The sequence below is a fragment of the Phyllostomus discolor genome, chromosome 2 (assembly GCF_004126475.2).
Source record: "Phyllostomus discolor isolate MPI-MPIP mPhyDis1 chromosome 2, mPhyDis1.pri.v3, whole genome shotgun sequence".
NCBI classification, from domain to species: domain Eukaryota; kingdom Metazoa; phylum Chordata; class Mammalia; order Chiroptera; family Phyllostomidae; genus Phyllostomus; species Phyllostomus discolor.
In genome coordinates, this window is record NC_040904.2 from 194,941,897 (window position 1) to 194,967,743 (window position 25,847).

The window sequence follows — 25,847 nt, forward strand, 5'->3', positions numbered from 1 at the left end:
CTTTTTTTCTGGTTGTTTTATTTGAAAACCCTCAGGTGTGTCCCCTCCCTCACCACACCAGTCCCCTACCCCCACCCCAGGACATGACGATGCCACACGCACACACAAGGCTGTGAGCTGCACACGGAACACAGGGCTGTGCTCACGACAACATGAAAAAATATACATTATATATAGTACACCGGGGCCCCTACTCCCGCTCCCACCCCCACAGCCTAACCATGACCAGGTCATGTAGGAAGGGGCAGGGGCTGTAGGACCGCAGGCAAGGACAGGAGGGGAAAGGGGGCAACAAAGGAAGGGAAGTGGGCACGGTGAAGAAGCAGGGGTCCCCAGAGTGAGATGGAGAGGGGGGAGATCAGAAGAGAAGCAGGAAGGCCCTGTGGAGGGGGCTGAGGGAGGAAGGCCTCATGGAGAGGAGAGTAGGGAAGGGCAGAGGGTTCCTTCAATCCCACCCTTGGCCACTGCCGTTGCTACTGACGCCACCCACCCCGCAATCAATACAGAGCCTGGCTGGTGGGGGGAGAGACAGAGACACGGGTGAGCTAGGAGGAGGCTGCTCCGGGGGTGGGGCAGAAAAGGCAGCCAACATCTCCCACACTGGGGCAACAAGGGCCCAGAGGCATGAGAGCGAGGTGGGCTGGGGATTGGGGAGGGTAGACTCCAGTGGGACCCACTGGATTTTGAGATTCAAGGATGACTCAAGCTCTCTCCCTCTTGGTCTCTCTTCTCTCAGAATGTCCTTCTCTCTTTTCTGGGGGTGTCTCTGTCTCGCCAGGGCAGAATTCTTTCTCTGTTTGGAGAGGGGTATGGGCCTTAGTAGCGGTGCGGGGGGGTCTCAATGATGCGTCTCTCGTCACTGCTGGGCGAGTCGGCTGCCTCTGAGTCACTGCTGTCTTCGTCTTCCTGCTGGCCACCCGCAGGCCCCGCCACACAGGCTTGCCGGTTCTGGTAGGACTGCAGAAGGCAAAGTGGAGAGGAGAGGGGCTCAGCAGCCTCACACACCCCAGAGCCTCTCCTTTGGAGCCATACTCCCTCAATCTTCTTACTGCCACCCCACCCCACCTCCTCCCCCATCCAGACCTTTCTCCTTCCTGCTCACGAGTCTGCCCAGAGATTTTTCCCAGGGCTTGGCCATCCCTTCAGGGTCTTCACTGTGTATGTTCCAGCTGAATCCTGACCCTTTAGACCTCCCCACTTGCCATGGCCACTCACCTCCATGGGGTTCACGATAATGGTGAGAGCAGAGTCATCCCAGAAGAGGTCCGGGTCCTTGGGGTCACTGGAGGCCCCCTGGGGCCCGCCGGCCCCTGAGACACGGCGGTGAAGGGAGTGGATTCTCACCAGGCCCAGGATTACCATGAGCACCAGGAAGCCCACACACACGACGATGATGAGAGTCGCTGCACTGGGGACCACTGCGGGGAGAGCATGCGGTGAACAGACCGTGGCCAGGCCCGCCTAGGGGGACTCGGCACAGAGAGCAGCAAGTGGGGCCCTGGGGCAGAGAGTGTCTCTGAGTCAGAGAAGATAGTGTCTACGATGGCCCAGAAGCGCGGACTACCCTGTGGAAGCTGGAAGAAGAATAGAGCCAGGAAGAACCAGAGGCCAGGAAAGGAGCAGGCAGCAGCCTCACTGCTGCTAGGGCCAAAGGAACAGAGAGACGGAGGGAGGGAAGGGTGCAAAAATGGAGGCAAGGGCAGGGGAAGAAAAGGGCTCCCAGCCCAATGCTGTCAGGAGCACCCCTATTCTCGGCAGGCAGAGGGCAAGGTTTGCCCAGGTCACCTTTTTGGGACCCTGTGGCCTAGGAATGAGGTGCCTGGTGCCCAGTGGGGTAAGGAGAGAGACAACCACATGGGCTTAATGCTGTGGGAGGAGAGAATGTCTAAGGTGGGGCACAGGTCGAAGGGACAAGGAACAGCCCCTTCCCTTACCCACCTGGACTGAGCTCACTCCTGCTCGGCGCTGCTTTCCTTCTCCTTACGGACTTGGGGCTCCTGGGCCTCTGGGGCTTCTGCTCCTCCCGCTGAGGCACACCCTCCTTCCCTATGGCCCTGTCCTGCGTCTGGCCTTGCAGCCTCACTTTGAGGCCCAGGCTCAGTGGGGCATGGACCCTGAAGGGCAGTGACACACTGAAGGGCGTGTGGACTCTCACATGGACCCTAGAGCTGATGGCGGAGAAGCAGATGTGCATGCACAGGTACAAGCCCAGGAAGAACATTTGGGCACACAGCTGGCCAAAGGTCACCACACCCTGCACCCGAGCCAGGACTCTGCTGGCCCACACAGCTGCCTGCACCAGCCACCTGGCAGCCTGCTCACACAGCAGGATCAATGGGATACGCCTGAGGGTCTCCAATAAGGCAGAGATGAGCCATAGATGCAGTGTCACCCAGCTCCCTGCCAGCTGGGAAAGCCAGGCAACCCCCTGAAGGAAGAGGTAAACACCACCAACAAGGGCTGCGAAGGCCACAGAGCGAGCAGCCCTGAGCACGGCTCTGCCTCCCTCCTGCACACACAGAAACAGCCCTCGAAGAAGCAGAAGGAGGCAAAGCAGGAGAGCCTGCAGCCCCAGGGACAGCAGGTGCAGGTAGATACCCCACACGCGCATGCCCAGGCCCAGAGCCCTCACAGGCAGCTGGGCCACGGCACCCCACATGGCACAGAACAGCTCACCCAACCACGGAGGCTCCGTGATGCTCAGGCTCTGGGCAGGTCCGTTGTTGAGGGACGATTACATGTATGCATCACACATACATTATGTTCCAAGTTATAGATAATACCTCCCTGTCCTGAATGTACCCATAGCCTCTAAAACTCACATGCCAAGAGACAGAGCAGAGCACAGAGAAGCACACAGCACGGAAGCTGCTGCAGTCCCCTCCTGCTGGCAGCCACCACACGCTCGCTGCCACACGCTCCAGGGCCAACCAGGTGTGTGTGCAGAATGCCCTGCCTGAGCAGGCACACTAGCCTCACACCTCCCTGAGGCCACCCTGATGTCTCTCTGCCAAGTTGGTCCCCGTCCTGACCTGACCCATAGCCCACTTGGGGCCACTCTCCAGCTAGACCTGACTGCCCAGCAGGGCAGTGTTGGGCCTGGTTAGATCAACATTTCTCAACTGCCTGGGGATAGGGGAGAAAAAAAGAAGGAAACAGAGATGACCTTTATGCCTATCTGCAGAAAATAGAACCTCCCAAGTCTCCAAGTCAGTGAGTAAGATTGGGGTGGGGCAGGGGGAGTGACCCTACCAGCAAAAGGCCCCTGTAGCTAAGGCCAGGCTGTAGAAGGAGTGGAGGCCTTCCCTCAGAGTGGAAGCCACAGCAGGCGAGCTTGCTCTAGGGTATAACATTAAGTCAAAGTTTCTGGTTTGTGCCTTAACGAAATGCATTTGTCCCCCTGAGCCCCTGGCTTGGAGAAGGAAAATTACAAGTTGATTGCTAGGACTAAGAAATGTCAAAAAGGAAGGGATGGAGGGAGAAAGAAAGAAAAAGAAAGAAAGGCCCTGGCTGGTGTGGCTCAGTGGATTGAGTGCCGGCCTGCAAACCAAAGGGTCGCTGGTTCGATTCCCAGTCAAGGCACATGCAAGGGTTTCAGGCCAGGTCCCCAGTAGGGGGCGCACGAGAGGCAACCACATATTGAATTTTCTCTCCCTTTAGTCTCCCTCCCTTCTCTTCTGTCTAGAAATAAATAAATAAAATCTTTTTTAAAAAAAGACAGAAAGAAAGAACCACAGGAAAGACAAAATGTAGACACACTATCTGGGCCAAGGAGCATGGTTAATTAGTTTAAAATCAACCAGAGAGCTAGGGAGATGGGAGGATTTTTTAATTAGCTACAAGCAAAAACCAAGAGTTTAAAAACTAAAATCAACGTTTCTTGCTGCATTAGATCTGAGCAGTTACTTCTGATCGTGAACAACCTCCACAGGCACCATGAAGAGGTGCTCTAGCAAACAGCCATGTGCACTCCTGGTTTCAGCTGATGTCGAGCACACCATGGAGAGCCCTGTCCACAGCCCTGCGTGGTGCTGTGTGGAGACCCTCAGGAGAGTCTTCCTGCCCCTGGCCCCAGGGCTTCTCCTGAAATCCTCCTGGACTCCTATCATATGACCTTCATAACTGCTCAGGTTCCCTTTTGCTTCAGCTACAAGGAAGCTCAGAGTCAAAATTCTGATCCACTCTAGCAACTGCACAGCCTCTCGGAGTATGCAGTTTATGAACTGGCTTCATCTGACTCTTCTTTCATCTTGTCCTTTCCTCCGCACTTCCTAATTCATCTCTCACCTTTATCTCATTGCATGGTAGGTCTTTCTGCAAAGGCTTGTAGGAAACAAAGCAGAGAAACGGTTCCGAAACTGTGCTACACATGGGAATCACCTAAGGATCTTTGAAAACCCGGATGCCTGCCTCCCACCTGCTGACACGCTGATTTAACTCATGTGGAGTGTACCTAGGCACCAAACGTTTCTACAGCACCCCAGGTGATGCTACTGTGCATCAAAACTCCGGATGACTAGATAAATGCTGCCTTCATCATTTCATCTCACCCTTCTCAGACAACCTCAGACAACCTCCCTTACCATATTACCCTAAACCACCCACCCAGCCCCAATTTTCAAAGTTTCATTCTCTCTCACGGCCACACAAAGTCCCTTCTATCCTTCATGGTCCAAGTTCAGACTCTACATGCACCTTAAAACATTCCCTGACTACCACACTTCACACCGGTTTCTGTATTGTGATGGACTTAGGAGCTTCAGAGAAATCCACCTCCCGTCCCATGGGAAGAAACGGTATCTCTAACCGCTTCTGCGTGGCTGGTGGGATTTGAAATTGCAAAGCCATAGTCCTGTACACCACCCTCGGGGCTGGGAGGGGTAGGGGAAGGACTGCTTTGAGGAGGCAGAGGGCCAGGTTTTATGAAGCCGATTTTCTGGTACACTCAAGAGATGCCAATCACCAACGACCCCAGGTGAACTATGAACTCTACACAATACTCAGGCCAAAATAAGGGAAAACACAAAGGCAGGCTATTGCTCTCGACTAGGATCTCAGAGCAAGCCTGGCTGGCCTGGACACCAGCTCAGAACAGTGGATGGGGACGTGAAATGAGGGCAATGTCTACATGCCCTGGAGCACCCGAGGCAGCTGAGCAGATAGGGTGAGGGGAGGGAGCTCTGGGGCAGTCAGAACGGGGACTCCCTCCCCTGGGACCCCATAGCAGGGAAAACAAAGACTGGAAATCTCAACAGGCCCAGCAACAGTGCCAGCCGGCAGCTACCTTGAGCCTAACCTGGGTAGCAAGACCTAGTACCCAGCCCAGAGAAGGCTGAGTGGGCAAATCCCCAGGGAAAGAACTGGAGAAAGAGCTAAGGAATCATGAGGAAAAAGAGGCTGGCTCTGAAGGTCTATTTAACAAAAATAGGTTCAGTTTGCTTACATGTCCCTACCAACTAAAAATCCGGAGAAGCTTCTTGAAACCTTTGTAACTTGGTTATGCCTTGTACTCCTTCCTCGCCCCTACCTATATCCATCTGCTCTGCCATGGTGAGTCACAGTAAAACACAAAAAGGCTCCTGCCAAAGAAAGAAGGGAGCCAGTCCCAGGGAAAAGGAAGCGAAGGATAGTGTGGCAGTGGCCACTGCCCAAAGAGAGGACGCCAGACTGAGGAAGGCCCTGGAAAGCCCTCAGAACGCCCCCCAACTGGGTGCAACTATAAAGCACTGAGGCTAACAGTAGTTTTTTGCAGCATTAAACATAAGTGGAGAGGGTATTTGGGGCAATGGTTAGTTGCATATTTTGCATATGGTTGCATACTTTGTTTTAGAAATAGTCTTATGACTTTGTAAATAGCACATAATTACTTGTGTAACAGCACAGACTTTCCCCTGGAGGATAAGGACTATATCTATCCTAAAATTCTTTTATATTCCTAATAGTACTTTAGGGCAGTGCTAATACATAATAGGTGCTTAATGAACACTTGGTAAGGTCCAGGGCTAATTTGATATCATTGTGGGAGGGCCGCAGGGACAACAAAGTCTTGGCCTACACCCACACTGCCTTCATGATTCTGAGCCCAGTGCCCCCGCAGCGATGCAAGGCTCATGTCCTTCACAGGGAAAGTTAATGATCCGGGGGATAAAGGGACTGGAACACAGCCGTCAGGTATCACAAGGGAATAGAACCCACTGCACCACACTGTCCTCCCTGCCCACGGGTAGAGGGGGAGGATGTCTGTGCCCAGCCCAGTACCCTGCCACCCACCCACCCCACACAGCCTTACGTACTGGAGTTTCGGTGGGAGCTGGCCAAGCTGTGTCCGGCCATCTCAGGAGGTGGCTGGTGACCACGGTGCAGGAACTGCTGAGAGCTGAGCACGTGGCTAGGGTGGGCAACGCGGTTCATGCTGTGCAGGACGTTGACCTGGAGAGGGAGGGCTTAGTGGGCATGCACTCCTCCCTAGCTCCACCTCTCTCAAACCATCTGGCAACCCCTGCCCCACAGCTGCTGCTTCCCACACGCCACCGTGTCCAGGCATCCTCCCTGCTACCATTTCCATTCCCACCACTTATGGGCTTAGGTCCACTCCACCCTGGCTCCTCGCCAGAGGCGGGTAGCCGTGGAAGGAAAGAAACTCTCTGAGTACCTCCACGATGAATTCATTGCTGGAGTAACGACCATTCATTTCTGAGCAGGAAAGCCGGAACTTCCTGGCATAGAGGGCAGCTCCAGGGCGTAGCCGATAGCGAGCCTGCCTCAGGATCTCTTCATACACAGTGATGCTCTCCACCCCTGGAAGAGGAGGGAGCAGCTCAGTGCAGGAGCCAGCAGAGGCCCAGGGCAGCACTCTCTCTCTCTCTGACTCCCACCAGCCTTCAATAGGGGTGGCACCCAAGCTCTCAGAGGAAGAGATGCTCCCTTCCATCCCCCGCCTGGCTGACTGACTGGGATAGGCTGCATTTCCTGCTCTGCCCTTTTCGAATAGCTCTGGGGCTTCTGAGTAGGGATGGAGAGAAGGAATCAGGAGGCTCTGCACACGGGAGGGAGTTGGCAAGCAGCAGAGAAACAGAGAGAGGAGGAAATACAGAAGTCCCAAGGGAGGCTCTTGAAAGGAATGGAAATCGGAGGGAGTGGTTGGGCCCATCAGCTCTCATCCTCCCTTATGGAGGGTCCTTTGGAGAAAAGCAGGCTACCTTTGGAAGTTCCCACAGCATTACCACTAGTTAGACGACCTCCTAACGGAAAGCTATCCTGTGTACGTGAGATTAGTGAGATGGAAGACGGACAGGATGGCTGGTATCAAAGAGCTAGAGGATTAGGAAGCTAGTCAGAGAAGGCTCAGCCACAAGGGGAGTGGAGGTGAGCCAGGCTGCAGAGAGAAGCGGGGGAGAAAGGACCATTTGGAGACTAACCCCCAGCACATCTCCTCTAGGGGCAATCTGGAAGCCAAAGGATCTTTCAGGCTGGGAAAGTACAAAGTGTCACATGGCCACATTGCTGGGTCTGGAAAGGGACCCTCTGGATTTCCCGGTACTTGATCATGGGGAGAAGCACACGCAGAAAAAGGAGGCAGGCTCTCAGGCCCCACTGACCAGCAATGGTGAGGTAGGCAGACGTGTTGGTGAGCTCCAGCCCTCGCTGCTGCAAGGATGCCGTGTCCAAGAGCAGGCTTTCCCGCTCCGGGTCCAGGTCATCCCCCACCAGAGAAATCTCACAGCCATCCAGGTTGTGCACGATCTCGTCCGACATGCGTGTGTCTGTCACTGGGTTGGAGAGAGTCAGGATCTGGGTCAGAGCTGGAGGCCCACCTCATGGCCACTCTTCCTCCCCTCCCAGGGTCATTCCCTGAGAGCAGTCAGCATCATTGTCAAGAACGCCATTCCCCAACAGTTTCTGTACACCCGTGGGCCTCCTCCTGGCTCTTCTGCCCAATGGTGAGTGGTTCTAGACAAGCAAATGTAGGGTGGAGTTGCTCACTCACAGCCAGCCCCAGATTCTTCGCCCTCACTCTGGTTCTACACAGGGACACCTCTGGGTGCTATCACTCCGGGGGTCATCCTTACCTGTGCCCTGCCAACTCTCATCCTTTTTGGCCTCCACCTGGTGAGAAATGGAGCAAGTGATTTGAAGATCTGGGAACAAAGCGACCCCCTCAGTTCCCTCGAAGTCCGCAGCTGGGCGGGCAAAGTGAGCAGTGCCACTCAACAGGATCTGGGGGGCATCCGGCTGGAGGACCACCACGTAGCCCTCCACTTCGGGGATGGAGACACAGGATTCTTCACTGAAGCACCTATAGGAGAAATGGGGAGAAGCAGCTTGTGACCCCCAGATGCCTCCCTTATAATCTACATTCTGTTTCATCCCTCCCGGCCCCCACCTCCACACAGAGCATCCCATGCAGGGAGGGTGAGGGAGGGAAAGGGGGATAATGACCCTGCACCACTACCACCAACACACCCCAGAGCGAAGCTGGAGGGGGAGATTCCATCTCCTTGGAGGACGCCACTGCAGGAAAGATCAGGGATAGGAGGCAAACCTGACCTAAGGGGTGACCACATCATCAATGCTGTACCCCAAGATTATGAAACATCTATCAAACTGTCTTTTACAAGCTGAGCTTTAAAAATGTATGTACATACATACGTACATGATTCTTTATCCAGGAGGGGTTTTTAAGTGTATTTATTCCATAGTACAACATCCGGCAGATAGGTACCCCAAAATATTCAACAACAAAAGGGGGTGGGTTCCTATCAAAAGATGTCCTCTTCCTTGGTAAGCCTTCCATTCACTCCCTTTTAATACCAGAATAGCGCACTTTGGTAGATGAACTACTCTGACTGTCTTGGACCTGCATCTACCTTCCCAGGAAGCTTCACTGATCTTGGTGCCGATACAAACTCTCCCCAAAAAACTCAACCAGTCTGCACCAACCAACAAACAGCACAGCAGCTCAGGAACACACTTCCAGAATCCCCTTTAACCCCATTCTATGTTCACCAATAATAGTTCTCACAGTACATGCTGGTTTATGAAGCATTTTACTCATATTACTTCATTTAACTTTATTTCAATGCCATAGTGTAGGGATAAGAAAGCAAAGCTTTTAGGTCAAGCATCTTGGCCTCATAAGAAATATGTGTCCTAGTCAAAGCTTCAACCCATTCTTCTCAATCCAAGTGCATGATCTTTCCACTAAACCACAGCCACCATGTGGGTTTGCACCAACCAAATTTATTTATGAGGCAGGGCCCCCTTGAACACACAGTCTTCATAAGAGAGTTGCTGATTCAGGGGCAGGGGTATGGTCCACATGCTTGTGCTAACTGAACTGATTTTGCTGAGAGGACCATTATCGGTGTACCTCAGTATGCCAGGCCTGACTGCTGGAGCCAAAAGAGAGAAGGGTAGCCTCAGCAGACACGACGAGCTCAGAGCCCCTGAAGTGACCAACGCCCATGGCTTACTGAGCTCCTGCGCCCCAAGGAGTGGAGCCGAAGGCAGCCTGCATGGTCATGCAGAGGGGCCCGGATCAAAGCCTCTTGGGAAACAGCCCCACCTGACCCTGGCCGCACAGGCTCCAACAGACATGCCCACTCCGATGAGCAATCCAAAGGGGCACACAGGGGAACAGGAGGCTGGCCCCAGCCCCAAGGCTCCAGTGATCTGGTTGAGAGATTAGATCTGGTGCACAAACCGTAAAACAAGGGCAAGCATGGTCACCATCGTGTGAGAGGAACAAAAACCCATGAGAATTCAGAGAGGGAGAGATTTTTCCTGTGATGGGAACGGGGCATTTGGCGAGGGAGGGTAGGAACCATCGAGAAAGCAGCAGTACATGCTGTCCCTCTCAGGAGCACGTCCCCACCTTTCTTCCTTCTCTCCTTCCCCCACAGGCATGCATCTTCTAAACTCTAAAGGACCCCCCAAGACTTGCAAACAGGAGAGCAATGGGCAGTGGCAGTCCATCCCAGGCTAACCCTGGAACCTGTCTCCAAGGACCCTTTTCTTGACTTTTCAGGGAGCCCAAGCAGCCCCGCCTAGGCTCTGTCTCTCTCCTGTTGCTTCTTCCATCCTAGGCCCTTCCTTATTTCACTGCCCCAGCTTTAATAAATGTCCTCCCAAAATCAAAAAAAGGAAAGTAGCAGGTGAGCTAGCCTTTCAAGGAAGGAGGACTTCGCTTCACAGAAGGTGAGGAGTATACCCAGCGGGGCAGAGAAACATAAGGGAGAAAAGGCCAGGGCCAGATAGTTGAGGGCTCTGAGTGCAACTTTTGTGCAGTGGGCAAGACAAAGCCACGAATGCCTTCTTCATCAGAGACGTGTGAGGGTGGAAATTCTCATTCAAGATCACTACTGCAGCCTCAGGGCAGAGGGTGAAGTGAAGTTAGACCACCAGAGATGAGTCAGCTAGTTAGGAGACTACTGCAACAGGCCAGGTGAGAGGGAGTAAGAGCCTGAGCTGGAGTCATAATGGCAGAAAGGGAGAAAGAAGAGACAGATTCCAGACAGCCAGGACAGAGGTAGGATCTGGGTGGCCTGGCAGCTGATGGAGGAAAAAGACAGGGAGGAATCCAAGATGACTCAGAAGTTTCAAGCCGTGATGATTTACAAGGACAGAGACATCATTACAGAAATAGAGACCTCAGGTGGAAGGGGCTAGTCTGGGCACTGAAGTTCATCATTTCAGCTTTAGCTTCTCTGGGGACAGGAGGGGTGCCGAAAGAACTTCTAGGTAGAGGTTATAGTAAAGATCTATGGGGTGGGGAGCTAGAGGAAAAGATGAGTTAATGCCACAAGTCAATGGGCAAGAAAAGTTAAAAACAAAACCCTCAGGGAATGCCTTCACTGACGGAATAGTTGCATAAACCTGCTTTAAGTGGACAGAGGCCCAAGAACTAAACACTGGAAACTAGGGAGGCCACATGGACAAGGACGGGAGTGTGCATCAGAGAAAGAGGGGTGCCGTTGGTATCTGTCTCTCCCCATCTCACTCACTCACATGTGCACACGCACACGCAACCTCTATATTTTCTCCCACAACCTCAGGGAAGTATGAGGGCAGCACTACCCAACCACATGGAAGCCCTAGAAATGGGGAAATGACAGTTCTCTCCTTCCTAACCTCAGAAAGAATACAAGGCCCCTTCCCTGTACTAAAGCACCAAAGTCACTCCCCAGCCCCTGTCGAAGCCTCTTCCCTGGCCACAAAAGAGGTAGGAGGGTTTCAGATGAGGATGTCACCTCCTCCCCCCATGGGATGACCCTTGCAGAGCTCGAACCTAAGCTAAAAGACAGAGCCCTTCCTTCTGACTTGGTCCTTGGCAGACTGAGGAGAATTAAGTCCTTTTATACTCTTATTATTTATTTATTTTTAGAGAGGGGGGAAGGGAGGAAAAAAGAGAGAGAGAGAGAAACATCGATGTGCGGTTGCCTCTCATGTGCCCCCTACTGGGGACCTGGCCCACAACCCAGGCACATGCCCTGACTGGGAATCTAACCAGTGACCCCTTGGCTCACAGGCCCCCCCTCAATCCACTGAGCTACCTGGGCCAGGGGATTAAGCCCTTCTTAACTGGAAGACAGCCCTCTAACAACTAGAGTTCTGACTAGAACACAGCGGGACACATCCTCAGCTCTGATCTGTGCCCACGTGACTTCCTTTGCCTGGGGCCTTCAGCTCCACACGGCGACCACACCACGGACCAGCAGCAGCCCAGTTCCCAAAAGCACGTGTCCCGCCATCCATGCTGATTGCGAGGCCTGATGCTCACACCCAGTCACTGTCTAGGGCCCAGAGCCCTCTCTTCCCTAAACCCACTCCTCTCAGGATCGGGACAACTCAAAGGTATTATCTTCATACAGCTTATGGAGAAACTGAGGCAGAGCAAGAGAGAAGGGATTGTTTCTCGAGAATACTGACTCCTGCATTCTATAATCTACCCACTAGATGGCAGTATCTCCTAAAAACTGCCTCATAAACCATAATAAGGGGTGAAAATTCCTTTATAATAAAAGCCAACATTTGCAGAATAGGCATTCTGCCAGGCATTTGATCTGGATTATATCATTTAGTTATCATAACAATTCCATGAGTTAGAGCCTATTGTTATTCCTGCTTTATAGCATTTGCTCAATGCAAAAAAGCTAGTAATAGACTCTATGTCCGTAACTATTAAGCGTTCATTACCTCTCAATTACTCTGTATTTTTAAGCCCCAAATATACCTAAACCTTGAAGTAATGTATAATTTTTCTTTTAAACAATTCAAAATCATTCACTTACAATTCAAAGGTCAGCACATTTTTTTCTGTGAAAGGCCAGACAGTAAATATTTCCAGCTTTCTGGCCATACGGTCTCCATCCCAGCTACTCATCCCCGCCATCACAGTGGAAAAGCAGCCATAAACAATATGCAAAAGGACGGGCATGGCTGTGTTCTAATAAAACTTTATTTACAAAAACAGGCTGCAGGCCAGATTTGGGACCGGGGCTATAGGTTGCCAACCCCCGGACTTAGATCATCCAATTTGGCCTTGCGAGAACTTGATGAATCAAGATTAAAATAGGTAAACCAGCCCTGGCTGGCACAGCTCAGTGGATTAAGTGCGGGCTGCAAACCAAAGTGTCGCAGGTTCGATTCCCAGTCAGGGTACCTGCCAGGGTTGCAGGCCATGACCCCCAGCAACTACACATTGATGTTTCTCTCTCTCTCTCTGTCTCCCTCCCTTCCCTCTCTAAAAATAAATAAACAAAATCTTTTTTAAAAAATAGGTAAAGCAACAAGAACTATTTGCCCAGCGTCTTCCAGGCAATTAATATTGAGTCATAATTAACGTCAGCTCTCCCGGCTCCCAACCCAGTACCTTCGCTGTCCCACTACATACACCAGCATGGAGGCATGGAGAAGATTACAACCCCCAAACCCTGGAAGTGCAGCTCAGTGGGAAGAGTGATGAACCAGTTGTTGGGAAACCAGTCTACCAGGCTGTCAACTGGGCAGGTCATGTGTCCTCTCTGGGGACCCAATCTCCCCACCCATTAAGTGAGGGCGGTGTACCCAGCCGAAGGTGGCATTCTGACAGCCAGGGAGTTCAGACAGTCTGGCTCTGCTCTGTGATTTGCCCACCCCACCCCACACTCACTTGACGGCCGTGGTGAGGCGCAGGGGCCTGACGCCAGGCGTGGCAAAGCGCAGAGTGTTCATGTAAGCCACATGCTGCAGGGCATGGTTGAAGGTCTCCACATCATCCCCCTCCAGGGTGAGCAGGGACTGCGAGGGGTTCACGTGGACCTGGGCCCCAGACACAGACACAGCTGAGAGCAGGCCCAGGAGGCAGGAGAGGAAGGGGGCAGAGGTGGGACAAGGGCAGGGGACAGGGGGCATGCTGGGAAGGAGAGGGCTGGAGGAGGGGCTATACCTTCATGCCTTTGCCCAGGCTCTCAAAATCCCTATAGTCCAGCCCCTCTCGACATGCATAGAGGCACTCGATGACCTCGCGGCTCTCCAGGCGACCTGAGCGCACGCTGAAACCAGCCAGGTAGCCATGGAAGTAGTGGTGGATCTGCAAGGGGTCTCCTAGGGCAGGAACACAGGGGCAGATGGGAGGTGAGAACAAAGTAGGAGTAGAACAAGGAAAGGGACTGAGAGAAAGGGAAAGAGAGAAAGAACAGAAGGCTTGAGAAAGAAAATGAAAAGGAGAAATGGAGAAACTAAGAGAAGGAAAGAAAGAGAGAAGTGAGGCTACATGAGAGATTAGAGAAGGCAAAGAGAAGACAGAATAAAACCAGTGGAGAAGGGTGAAAAACAGAAGCAACAGAAATGAGGACAGTCTCCCAAACAGGGAGAAAGGGAAGAGGGAAAACAAGACCAAGGGAGGAAAGAGGAAATGCAACGAGGAAAAGGAAGAGACCACAAGAGAGGGCGTCTTCGGTGGCATGCAAGGGGCCTGGGGTGAATGTGTGTGAGCTTCACAGAGGCCCAGATGCTCCCTGCTGTGTGGCTGCCTCCGGCCTCCTGCATTCCAGCAAGAGGACTCCTTCACTTCGTTCTGAAGGCAGGAAGGGACACCCGGAATCCAGCCAAGCTCCATTTGGCCTTAACTCATCAAGGAAACCCTGCCTTGCTATGGTTCTCAGAGGCTCGGCCCCCTGGAGGCATGGGAAGCAGTAAATCACAAGGCTGGACAGGATCTGGCGTGGAAAAGGCAGCGCGGAACAGAAAGTTAAGGCGAGAACTCTCCCGTCTCCAGTGCCTGCACACCGAGTACCTTGTGCCGTGTCCGTACTGTTGTCGCCTCCCTTTTCCTTGTCCTTGTTCTTCTCCTCTGGAGGGGAAACAAACAAAGGGGCAGTGAGCTTGAGGTTTGGGGAACAGACTGTCAGAGAGGAAGAAGAGGCCATCCCCACTCTGACCCGCCCTTGTGGGGCTTGCAACCTCTAGGGAGAGTCCCAGCCCTTCTCTGCATAACTCAGTCTCTCAGGCCTCGGGTGTAGACAAAACCCTACGTATATTGCTGAGGAAACACAAGGGCTCTGGTAAGACACTGACACTTCCAGAAGGAAGAGGAAATGAAAGAAGCAGCTTAAAAGTTGGAAGGGCGATGACTCTCTGAAGGGTTGCTGGCCTCCAATGGCGAACAGGGCTGTGGGAATCATCGTCACTGGGATGGAACGAAGTGGAAACGGGTCGAAGTGACAGAAGGATTCTGGTGACGCCTGAGAAGGAAATTCATCCCAGTCACAGGCGATGACCGGTTGAATAGGTGGGAAGCACAGGGGGGGCATGGTGTCCAGCGGAGATCTTCCTGAGTCTCCCTGCCCAACTGCACGGAGCCGCGTGAAGTCAGCTGCCCTTGCTCCTTCACTCTTCCTAAGTCACCGCAAACTCTGACCTTTTTTTAGCATCTTCACGGAGCAGCTCAGGGACTTACCAGTCCAGCAGGCCCCGATCATGAGAGCAGGCTCCCTTCGGGGTGGGTGGATGAGACCATTGTCATGGATGAGGGCAGGGTCAAAGGAGATGCCGTCAGCATAGAGTGTGACTGTGGGGAACTCCAGGTTCAAAGCATAGTGGTGCCACTCATCATCGCAGACCTGGGGGGAGGGCAGAGGCAAGAACCCCCGGTCACTTCATCTTCAGGGACCTAACGCACGGCACTGCCCCTTCTCCTGGGAACCAAGGGACAGTCCCTCACATTCCTCATTCTGTCATCAGGACTTACCAGCGAACTGTCGCCTACCCAGCTCTAGGAACAACGTCCTTGCACAAAATCTATCAGGTAACTCACCTACTACCTAACGTTTCACTCTTCGGGTAAATCTTTACAACTGTAAGCATTTCTAAGAGAAGTAACACACTATTTTGTGAATTAATTTTTCCCAAAATAATTCATGCATGGAACATGCCAAGCTCTTTCCTACCTCAGGGCCTTTGCATCTGCTTTCCCTTCTGCCTAAAACACCCTCTCCTCACAGCTGTTTCCCGTCTTACAGGGCTAAGCTCACATCTCCCCTCAGCCAGGCCTTCTCTGAACATCCAGTATAAGGTGAGCTCCCCCGTCTTTGCCTGCCCCTATCCTCTACCTCAGTGCCTTACTTGTTCTTTCAGAGAACTTATCACAATTTATCATTTTTATATGTCTGCTTACTTTCTAAAAACCTACCTCCAACTAAAATGTAAGCTTAATAAAGGCAAAGATTTTGTTCTAGCTTATACTCCATTGTATCTCCAGAACCTACCAGAATGACAGGGATATAATTGATATTTAACAAATATTTCTTGAGTAAATATGGGTAAGTAAAAGAAAAATAGAGGTAGTAATGTTAGCAATATTAGCAACAAGGGGGAAGACCAAAAAGTAGCAGGTGGCAGACCATCTCTTTAAAAGAGTGCCTCAAAAAGCAGAAGCTTTTGTAGACGGCCCTCAATTATCCAGTTTGCGAATTTTCTAGACTCTTCATGTCCCTTTCTCCTCCACTTCCTGCCTTTTTTCAGCCATTTGCTTTATCAGCCATTCTACCAGGGATTTCAAGAAAAATATGAGATGGAAACCCTTTAGTCCCCACTGGCCCTTGTGGTTAGCTTGGAGAATGCAACTGTTGGCTTAAGAGAGGATTTTCCTTTTTTTTGGTCCATTTTTATTTATCCCTCATAATCACGGATAATAACGATGAGAATTAACATGTATAGAGCCCTTTTCAGTCTACAGTCATGTGCAGAATAATGACATTTCAGTCAACAACTGACCATATACACGATGGTGGTCCCACGAGACTAAAATGGACCCAAAAAATTCCTGTCACCCAGTGACACTGTAGCTGCCATCCTGTCACAGTGCAACATCTTACTCATGTGTTCGTGGTGACACGGGTGTAAACAAACCCACTGCACCGCCAGTCATGTACAAGCAGAGCATAAACAATTATAAACAGTACATAATAACTGTGTTACTGGTTTATGTATTTACTATACCATACTTTTTATCATTATTTCAGAATGTACTCTTTCTACCTATAAAAATATGTTTGCTGTAAAAAAGTGAGAACTGTCATGCCAGCAGCAGCCTCACCCTCCTGTGGGTGCCACGTGTCTTGACTGCACCCTTTTCACCTGTGTCTGATGGCCCCTGCTGTGGTTCTGCTCGGCAGTGTGCTGTACAGGCTGCGGCCAGGGAGCAGTGGGCTGTCGTCCCGCACGGCCTAGGTGTGCAGTGGGCCGAGCCACCTGGGTTGGTGTAAGTGCGCCCTGTGGTGTTCGCGCTGCGATGAAGTTGCCTAACAATGCATTTCTCAGAACATCCCTGTCATTAAGTGGGATGACCATGTAAAAATGGCATCAATTAATTCTACAACAACCCTGGAATATAGAATTCTTATTATCCCCATTTAGTAGGTAAGTTAACTGAAGTTTAGACATATTAACCAAGTTTTCATGGCTAGTGAGTTCCCCCGGCAGGATTCAAACCCAATCTGTGCACCTGAGAATTACTTATTTTCTCAATTACAGCATGCTGACTGCTTGAGAGTCACAGAAATGTACGGTTAAGGTTCTAGATCAGAAAGAGATGAGATCAAACGAGGAGGTGGGATAGATGGTGGGTTAGGTTTGATGTTAGTAGTAATTTGTTCCCTATTTCCTTTTAATCCAGGAGTGCTTTCCATAGGAGACAAGCCTTGGAAATAGACAACGAGAGAACCTGGGGGTATAATAGTGAGGAACAGAATGTGGAGAATGAAAGAGAGGGCAGAGGGCAACCCAAAAACTTCCAGCCCCCACCCTAGAGCCCTCCTCCCCACAAGTAAGTTGCATCCACCCATCTTTCCGCCGTTGGCCTCACCTGTTCCAGCTTCCAGAGGAATTTGACTGGGCGGGCACTCTCAAGTAGAGGCCAGTAGAGGAAGGCGATTCTGCAGCCATGGACCGTTAGTGAGTAGTGAGAGAAGCCGTCCTCTGAGGGAAGACAATGAAGATGGAGGTCAAACACAGGGGCAAGAACAGGCTCAAAGCACCGGGAGGGAGAGCACACTGGGGTTCTCTTTGTCCTCTCATGAACTCTCTCTCTCCTGCATTCACTAGTCTTCTCCCTCCATCGCACACGCACATGCATGCACACACATACACACACACACACACACACCAGCTCAGGTAATAAAACTAGAGCTTCTTTGGCACTCTGACTGGCTGAGAGGGGCACCAACCAGGCTGCCCCCACCCCAGACCCTTACTGGTCCTTTGGTTAATACAAACAACCCTGGTAACAATCCTTTTCAGGTTAAGAGAAATGACCTCAGAGAAGTGGCAGAAATGAGAGAGCAGATCAAGCCAAGCCCCTACCCACCCACCCACCCCTAGAAGGATGTGTCACTGTGTACTCAGTGACGGAGCCAACTAGCCCCCATAGACAAAAATGAGGTGAAGGTGGAAGAGAAAGAATGGGGCACACCACTATCCAGGCTTTCCCATCACCGTGGAAGGGCTTTAATGGGAGTAGATTCAGGGGTCAGTCTACTGGTGGGAGGCAGGGGGCTGGGCAACTGCAAGTGAGAAGGGCAGTGAGCAGTCAGTCCCTCCGCACTCTGAGAGACGTAGGATCTCACCGTGTGCTGGGAGTGAACCATAGAATTTCAGGGAGCATCAAACCTAGCACTGCCGCCTTACAAGTGAAGAGAGAGGAAGTGGCCCGTTCGCAGCCACAGCCTGGACAGGGACAGAGGCAGGACAAGAAGCCACTCTCTCCCCCCTCTCAGAGCAGTGCCCTGAGGAAGGCTCACCATTCTGCACAGTGTTACACACGATGGTTTCCTCTTCCTTCTTGCCCTTGTTGGGAGTCACGCCATGCTTCATCCAGAAGGACAACGTAAAGTGGTCACTGAGGCCGTCCTGGGGCCCAGAGCTCAGCCCGGCTGCGCCACCCAGGGGCACCTGCACAGCTTGAGTGCCGTTGAACCAGTAGATAAGGCTGCTGTCCTGGCTGTAGTGCACTGAGAGTCCCGCTGTCCAGTTGGCATTGGGGCCAGGCATGGGCAACAGATCCACCTCCCCAGTGGCAGCACCTGCAGGAACCCAGAAGGCACATGTGTCAGAGCTGAGTGGCAGCAGATGAGCAAGTGGGAGGCAGGCAGGGAAAGAGTGATGAGAAAAAATCTACAGTTCGTGTCACCACCTCTTCTGGCCTCTCAATGACAGAGAGGGACGGACCTCTCTCTCAGGAATACCTCTCCCTGAGAGTCCTCCATCTCTCGTCTTTCCCTGTCATTGTTCCACAGTGTACCTGGTGACGGTCTTGTGCTGTAATTACACATCTTTGCCAATAATATATTTATCTGCTTTTTAGACCACAAGAGCTAACTACATGCCACAACTCCTGTGAATATATACACCTGTAGACGGGCAGAAGAAGACGTAAGGCAGGTTCTTAAGAAAGAGGCAGAGAAGGGTCGTGTAGAGGCCGGGTGGGAAGGGGCAGGTCTGGGGGACCAGGGGGTGCACACCTACCGCAGAGTTTCCGCAGTGCCCGCTCGGAGTAGTTGTCGCGGTCACAGCCCTTGGCCACGTGGCTGGTCTGCAGCTCTATGGTGGCCTGAATATTCCAGAGAGGTTCATCACAGGTCTCCAGGCGGATACCAGGGAACAAAGCCAAGCTCCCAGCACCTGGTGCATATTCAATCCTTTTGTTCCAGCCTGCACCGGTGAGAGGGAGAGGGCAGTGGAGAGACAGGAAAGTAAGGCGGCCCCTCCTCTCTGTCTATTCTGCTCTTGCCATTCCAGACAGCCTCGGGCTCCCACAAAAATGGCCATCCAGGGTAGACGGCTACAAGCCTGCACCCAAACATCCCTCCCCTGACTGCTAGCCTAGCCTCCAACACTGTCAGTAGATGAGTCACAGAGCAGGGCCCCTCACCTTGCCAGCTGGGTTTACAGGTGGGCTTCACCTGGATCTCCACCTGGGCGTCATCTGCCGCCCGCTTCTTCCCGCAGTCATAAGCTGTCACCGTAAACTTGTAGAGCTTCTCACCGCTGTACTGCAGCTTCTCTGTGTTCTCAATGTTCCCTGGGGTGGGGGTGGGGAGGACAGAGAAGGTCAGGAGCACTAGAGAAAGCCTGGGGAGAATGGGGGAGGGGGTGCTCTTGAGTTAATTTTGCAGCAGGAAGCTGGAAAGAAGGTATCTGGGGGAAAAGGCTTCACATCTGGGAAAGAGGGTGTGGAATGAGAATCTGCAGGGCAGAGCAGTGGACCCCTCAGCTCTACGTTGTCCTGAGGGACGGGGGCACACAAGGTGGGCAGGGGCTGCACCTACCGTCATTGTCGATGAGGAAGGGGGTGTTGGGCGTAAGGATCTCGTAGTAGCAGATCTGGCTGTACTGGGGGGAGCAGTCTCCATCGATGGCTTCCACCCGCAGGATGCGGTCATACAGCTTCCCCTCGGTCACTGCAGCGCGGTACAGCCGCTCCACAAACACGGGGGCAAACTCGTTCACGTCATTGACCCGCACGTGCACAGTCGCCCTGCACACGACAGAGCGGGAGGAGGGGAAGGACAAGTCAGCTAGCCTCATACTGGAGACTCAGGAGAGGCAGAGATCCAGACAAGGAATCAGAGCAGGCAGGAGGCAGTCTGTCCATGAGCCTGTCCCTCAGTCTGTTCCTGATTCCAATCCCCACTCCCCAGGGCACCAGGCACCTCAAAGGAGTGGAGCCTTCAAGGGAACTGTGCTAAGGATAGGATATCTTCTGGAAGGGGTTAGAACGACCCCAGGTGACACCAGCACTGACTTTGATGGCTTCTGTACAGAATGCCATAGGCTGGGGCTGCCAAGGTGAGGGGTGAGACAGGGTTCATTCCTTCACAGCAGTCAGATCCTACACCATAATCGAGGAAGATACAGAGTAAAAGCCAAGTTAAAAACCAACCATAGGCCCTGGCTGGTGTGGCTCAGTGGATTGAGCGCTAGTCTGCAAACCAAAAGGTCAACAGTTCGATTCCCAGTCAGGGTACGTGCTTGGATTCGGGCCAGGTCCCCAGCAGGGGGGCATGTGAGAGGTAACCAATCAATATATCTCTCACACATTGATTTTTCTCTCCCTCTCTTTCTCCCTCCCTTCCCCTCTCTCTAAAAGTAAATAAATAAAATATTAAAAAAAAAAAAAAAACATGGGAAAGGAAGAGGCTTTTGTACAAAAGCCATAAGCCATCTGACGTGAGTGGTACCCAGAAGACGAGTGCTGCCTTCTGTGAGCACGCTCACAGTGTGCGCATCAGCTGTGGCCCCTCCCTGCTCAGAGCAGGCAAAGCTGGGGCTGAGCCCGCTGTGCTGAGCCCTGCCCCTAGCCAGGACCCAGGCACCCAGGGCCCAGATGCACAGGTCCTATCTCCAAATGGGAAACAGAGTCACAAAGAGCAGCTGCAGTTTATCTCCAGGGCTTCTTAGTGGCCCAGGAACCCCAACTACCAAGCTTCGCCCATTCTCAAATGGGAAGTTAGCTGGGAACAGACAACGGAGTCCCAGGACCCAGGCTCCTTCATGCTGTAGCCAGCCGCTGCCCACCCTCACCCGGAGCGCTGAGGATGTGCTAATGGTGCGAGTGTGGTGCACGCTGCAGGTAGACTGGTTGGAGCAGCAGGGAGGAACCTGGATGTGCGCTGAGTGTGCGCCTCCCTTTCCTCTTTGTTCTCCTAATCATCATAACTCCCATGTATTAAGCCCTTTACTATAGGTCAGGCACTGTAGTGCATCCTTCTTACACAAACAAGCTCCTTTTACTTCACAGCAACCTAAAGAAGTAGGTGTCATCATTGTCCCCATTTTACAGATAAAGAAAAGCAGATCCAGAAAGGCTGAGTAAGTTGCCCAAGGCCATAGGAGGCAGAGCCAGGATTAGATCCCACTAAATTCTACTAAATATTTCTGTCTGCCTCCTGTCCCTAAACCCTGTACACACAGAGAGGAGGGGTAGAGCCATCTACCATCTGATGTGAGTGGTACCCAGCAATACACATTGCAATACACATTGAGTGGTACCCAGTCAATACACATTGACTGCACAGATAGAGGATGCTGAGGGGCTTGGAAGGAGGGAAGAGGCCCTGCATCAGGGGGCAGGGGACAAGGGCTTCCTCACTTGTGGGACTTCTTGGTGTTCGCTCCATCAGGGCCCTCGCCACAGTCGTAGGCCTGGATGGTGAAGGTATGCTCCTTCTGGGCCTCGCAGTCCACTGGCTCCTTGGCCCGGATCAGCCCTTCTCCCGTTGCCTTGTCCAGAATCACAGCCTCAAAGGGCACCCCAGACCCATGGAGCCGGAAGCCACAGATCTCACCTGGCCGAGGAGGTAGGGAAGGATGAGGCTCCCGCACCATCTCCAGCATCTCCTTCCAGCCTCAGCCTCCCTGCCTTGGGTTCCCACTTCACCTCTCCTCCCCAACCCCTGCCCCTGCGGCTTATTCATGCACGTGAAAGCATAGTTAGCAAGCATCCAGCTCCAGCACTAGCTTTCCTGAGCAACAAGCTCTCAGAGGTACCAGGTCTAAGATCTGGCAAAATCTGGATGCATTTAACCCCTGTCTGCCCATGCCCTCTCTGGCTACCTCTACTCAACCACCAGCTTCAAGGTAGCCCTTTCGGCTCCCCGAGCCTACTTTATCTTCCACTTTGCAAGGCCTCTTCCCCACTTCCTTATTGCTCTCCCTCCCAGGACATCCCCTCTCCTCCCCTGCTCTCTGCCCTCCCAACCACTTCTCTCTGTCCTACCCGTCTTCCCACCCACCAACCCCCATCACCTGCATAGCGCAGGGGGGCATCCTTGTCCAAGGCAAAGAGTGGTGGGTTCAGCAGGACCGTGTTGTCGTTCTCCATGACGATGCCCTGGTATTCCGCCTCGATCCATGGCTTGTGCTTGTTGGCTGGTGCCCAGGGAGAGGAAAGGAAGAACCTGTGAGTTGGCCCTCCACTCCCACATAACCCTTACTGACTTAGACAAACTCACACTCCAGTATCACCACTCTTTCCACACCCTGCAGAAGCACCTGCAGTGGGGAAAAAATGAGGACAAAAAAATCAGCTATTAAAGGAGTCAGAGGGGCTCAGGGAGGTCACAGCCCTCTTCTGTGGCAAGATAGAAAGTTTCCATGGCAACAGCCTGCGCTGGAGAGAGGGGTCTCCCATCTCCCTTGGGAAACTTGGTCAGAGAGTGGAAAACTTTCTTTAGGGACTTCAAGTGCTAGAGGCTGGAGATAAGGGATTCAGGAAATAATGGTGGGCCCTCAGAAGGCCCTGGGAAAGGCAAGGGATAGATTAAGGGAAGAGGTGAGATTAGGAAAAGAAGATTTAGAAGTTTCCTGAGATTCTGATTGTTTATCCTCTCCACCACCACCACCACCACCACCAACGCCACCGCCACCCCATCTCAATCCTGATCCCTTCACTCTGTACTTCTCCCAGCCAATCCCCAACCTAAGGCCATTCTCCCAGAGGGCGGAGGAGGAAAGAGAGAAGAGAAAATATATAGGACAGAGGGAGGGGGGCAGAGAGGGACAGGGAGAGAGCAGAGGAATCGATGTCAAATAACTGGACCCAGCAGAGCCATCATCCTAAGGGATTATCAAGTTGGCCTAGAAACACGACAGATCTCCCCGCTTCTCAGCCCCACAGCCAAGGGAATGCACTCATAACCGACCCATCTCTATGTCCCCCTGCAAATCCACCAAACCCACGCTCCCTGGACCCCACTTTCTATACAGACTCACAACTCAGTTCCAGTTCTTACCTACCCCATCCTACTTCCCTTCAACCACCAGCCAATTCTGGATGGAAATGGGACACACTCAGCCTCCAGATCTCCCCATCTGCTCCCAGACTTGGCTCACCTGTGCCTCCTGCCAGGCCCAATCTCCCACTTCCCCACCGGTGAGAGGCTGCAGGAAGGCACAGCACGTTCCCTTCCCTTCCCACATCACCTCCCAGCCACGATCCCCACTGCCTGTTCTATATAACCCTGTCATGGCGACCCCAGGCTCCCAAGGCACATTCACGAGGGCCCATTGGTGGGACGTGGGCAGAGGAAGGCATCGTCCAAAAGGGCGTCACCAAAGGAGACTCATCCCCAGAATGTCATGGTGAGCAAGAAATCCCGATTTCCACTTTTTCCTCCAACTTCACCCCCAAAAAGACTTATGGTGTCTGAAAGTCTGCCCTTCTGTTGCTGATGACCGGCAACACCCCCTTCTCTAGTGGCAGAGGAGAAAGCCACAAGATGGTGCTCCGAAGGCAGCACAGGAAGTGGCAGGAGGCTGCAGAGCCAGGCTGAGGTCAGAGATTGAGGATGCAGGGGAGGTCCACAGCAAGGCCAGTGCTGGACACCGCTCACCCCTGGACACCGCTCACCCCTGACCCTGCTCTCCTCCTCTTGGCCACCGACTCTCTCCGTGAGCCCACCTCCTTTCACCCACCCTCCTTCCTAGGCTCCCTGTCTTTTCCTTCTTTGACTCTCCCTCTCCCATTTTTCGCATCCATTCTTCCTGATTTCCCTTTCATTCCTCTCTCTTTTTTCTGCTTCCACTTTTACCCTTCCCCAACCCCTTCTTGGCCCCCTCCCATACTTTATCTCCCTTCTTCTTCTCAGCTTTCCCTCTCACCACTCATTTGGCTCCCCCCACATACCCACTTTTGCCCTTTCCTGCCTTTTTCCACCTACCTGAGCCCTCTTCCCCCACCCCTCCCTCCTTCCCTCCCTCCCTCCCTCCCTCTTGGTCCCTCTATCAGCCTCACCCAGCTGAATTTATCTGCTGTCTGCCAGAGAGGGCAGCTCTGGTAACCCACAGCCCAGCTGCATGCAGGCAGAAGGGTATGGATGCAGAGGAACACGCCAAAACATACGTGCCCCGAATTGCTGAGCTGCAGGGCAGAGTTTCTCCCCAGGATGGGATGGAGATGAACCAGATGGATCTGCCACACACTCTTAGTGCAGGCACACCTCAGGGAAAATGGAGAACCACCCAGAGACGTGCATCGCCCCTCGGGGCAAGTCCTGGTGAGACCTGAGATATCTTCAACAGGGAGAATTTGGGAGAGGGGGAGAGAGAGACCCCAGCATGGGAATAGGGACTAAATGGAAGCAGAAGCAGCACACGGGCAGAGATGGACCAGACAGGAAGATGTGGCAAAGGGGTCTCGAAGGAAGGGAGAAGGTGCAGGTCTGGGGAAATGGATGGGAAGGGGATGGTGGGAAGAGCGACACCTGTCATGTGCCAGAGCGCCTCAATGGCTCCTGCCCACCCCCACCCCACTTCTTTCTGCCTGATACCCCTCTCTTAGTGCCCCCACCTCCCACTTCACTCACCTTTGTTGCAGGAGCTGAAGGGAAGTAGGGAGGCCAGCAAGAGGGGCAGCAGCAGGAGGGTCATGGTATGGCGTGGTGTAGGGCAGGGCAGGGTCAGGCGATTACTCTCCCCTGGGAGCCTCCAGCCCCCTTACTGCACCTTGGGGGAGGGATGCAGGGAGGCGAGGGAAGATAGCAGGCAGCAGGGCAGAGACAGAAAGGAGCCTGCCCCCCGCATTAGTCCATAGAGCAGACCTGGGCAGACCCCAACCTGGGTGGTTGCGGTGGGGGACTTGCAGTGGCTTCTCTTTCGCTCTCCAGCCCCGCGTCCTAGCTCGCTCGCTCTCTCTCTCTCTCATTTCCACCCCATCCCCTCTACTGCAGGATGACGTAAGCACAGCCAGACGAAGATTGATGGGGCCACAGGCCAATCGGTTGACTGGGAGAGCCAGGTGCTGCAGGGAGGGAGAAAGCCACAGCGCGGGGGAGCTGGGGTGGGAGAATGCGTTATGGCTCTTTCCCGGGATTGCAATTTGTGGGAGCAAGGAAACTGCGGGGGCTGGGGAGGAAGCTGGAAAGCCGTGGAGGGGGTGGGAAGTGAGACGGACACTGGGAGAATCGAGAAGCTAAAAGCCCCGGGGGTGGGGAAGGGAGACGTCACCGGAGACCTGAGGGAGGCGAGCAGCAGCATCCACGTCACCCCACCCCCAACTCTGCATTAACCTCTTTACACATCCCGTTCCATCAGCAAGTCCCTGCTGCGTGCCTCCTGGGAACCGGGAAGTAAAACCCACAGTCTGAACCCGAGAGATCCTAGCCTTTCAGTTTCCAGCCCCAACCAGGTCTCGCTGAGGAAACCGTGGGATGGTCAGCAGGGCAGTGGGACTGGAGAAAAAGTGCAATATTTGTGCCGCGCTCGCGCGCGTACACACACACACACACACGCGCGCACACACACCTGTCGAGGCAGTTCACCACCAGGTGTAATTTTTCCCACTGCCTACCCTCCCTGCCTCCCCGTTCCCG

The 25,847-nt window shown here is 53.0% G+C and overlaps 1 protein-coding gene across 2 annotated transcripts; it reads right to left on the reverse strand.

Moving 5' to 3' along the window:
• Positions 1-25,203, reverse strand: CLSTN3 (calsyntenin 3). Of its 2 annotated transcripts, none has more exons than XM_028532030.2 (18): positions 24,843-25,203; positions 22,285-22,407; positions 21,629-21,824; positions 19,806-20,014; positions 19,409-19,558; positions 19,003-19,188; positions 18,279-18,560; positions 17,345-17,457; positions 14,939-15,101; positions 14,276-14,332; positions 13,427-13,584; positions 13,151-13,299; positions 8,070-8,296; positions 7,599-7,769; positions 6,653-6,798; positions 6,294-6,429; positions 1,216-1,418; positions 1-957 (listed from the first exon to the last, which is right to left on the reverse strand). In XM_028532030.2, the coding sequence occupies exons 1-18, from the start codon at positions 24,904-24,906 to the stop codon at positions 817-819; spliced, it is 2,874 nt and encodes a 957-aa protein (XP_028387831.1). In that variant the 5' UTR covers positions 24,907-25,203; the 3' UTR covers positions 1-816. The 2 variants fall into 2 exon arrangements, with proteins under 2 accessions (XP_028387831.1, XP_035875307.1); XM_036019414.1 differs by having other exon boundaries at positions 188-957; positions 25,093-25,195.
• Positions 25,204-25,847: the final 644 nt, after the last annotated feature.

Excerpts from the sequence above, each read along its gene's own strand:
- CLSTN3 (XM_036019414.1), bottom strand. The coding sequence starts at position 25,180 with ATGAGAGAGAGAGAGAGCGAGCGAGCTAGGACGCGGGGCTGGAGAGCG. Across the intron at positions 13,300-13,426 it reads GCCTGGGCAAAGGCATGAAG|GTCCACGTGAACCCCTCGCA; the intron begins GTATAGCCCCTC and ends TCTGGGGCCCAG. Across the intron at positions 7,770-8,069 it reads TGAGAGTTGGCAGGGCACAG|TGACAGACACACGCATGTCG; the intron begins GTAAGGATGACC and ends TCTCCAACCCAG.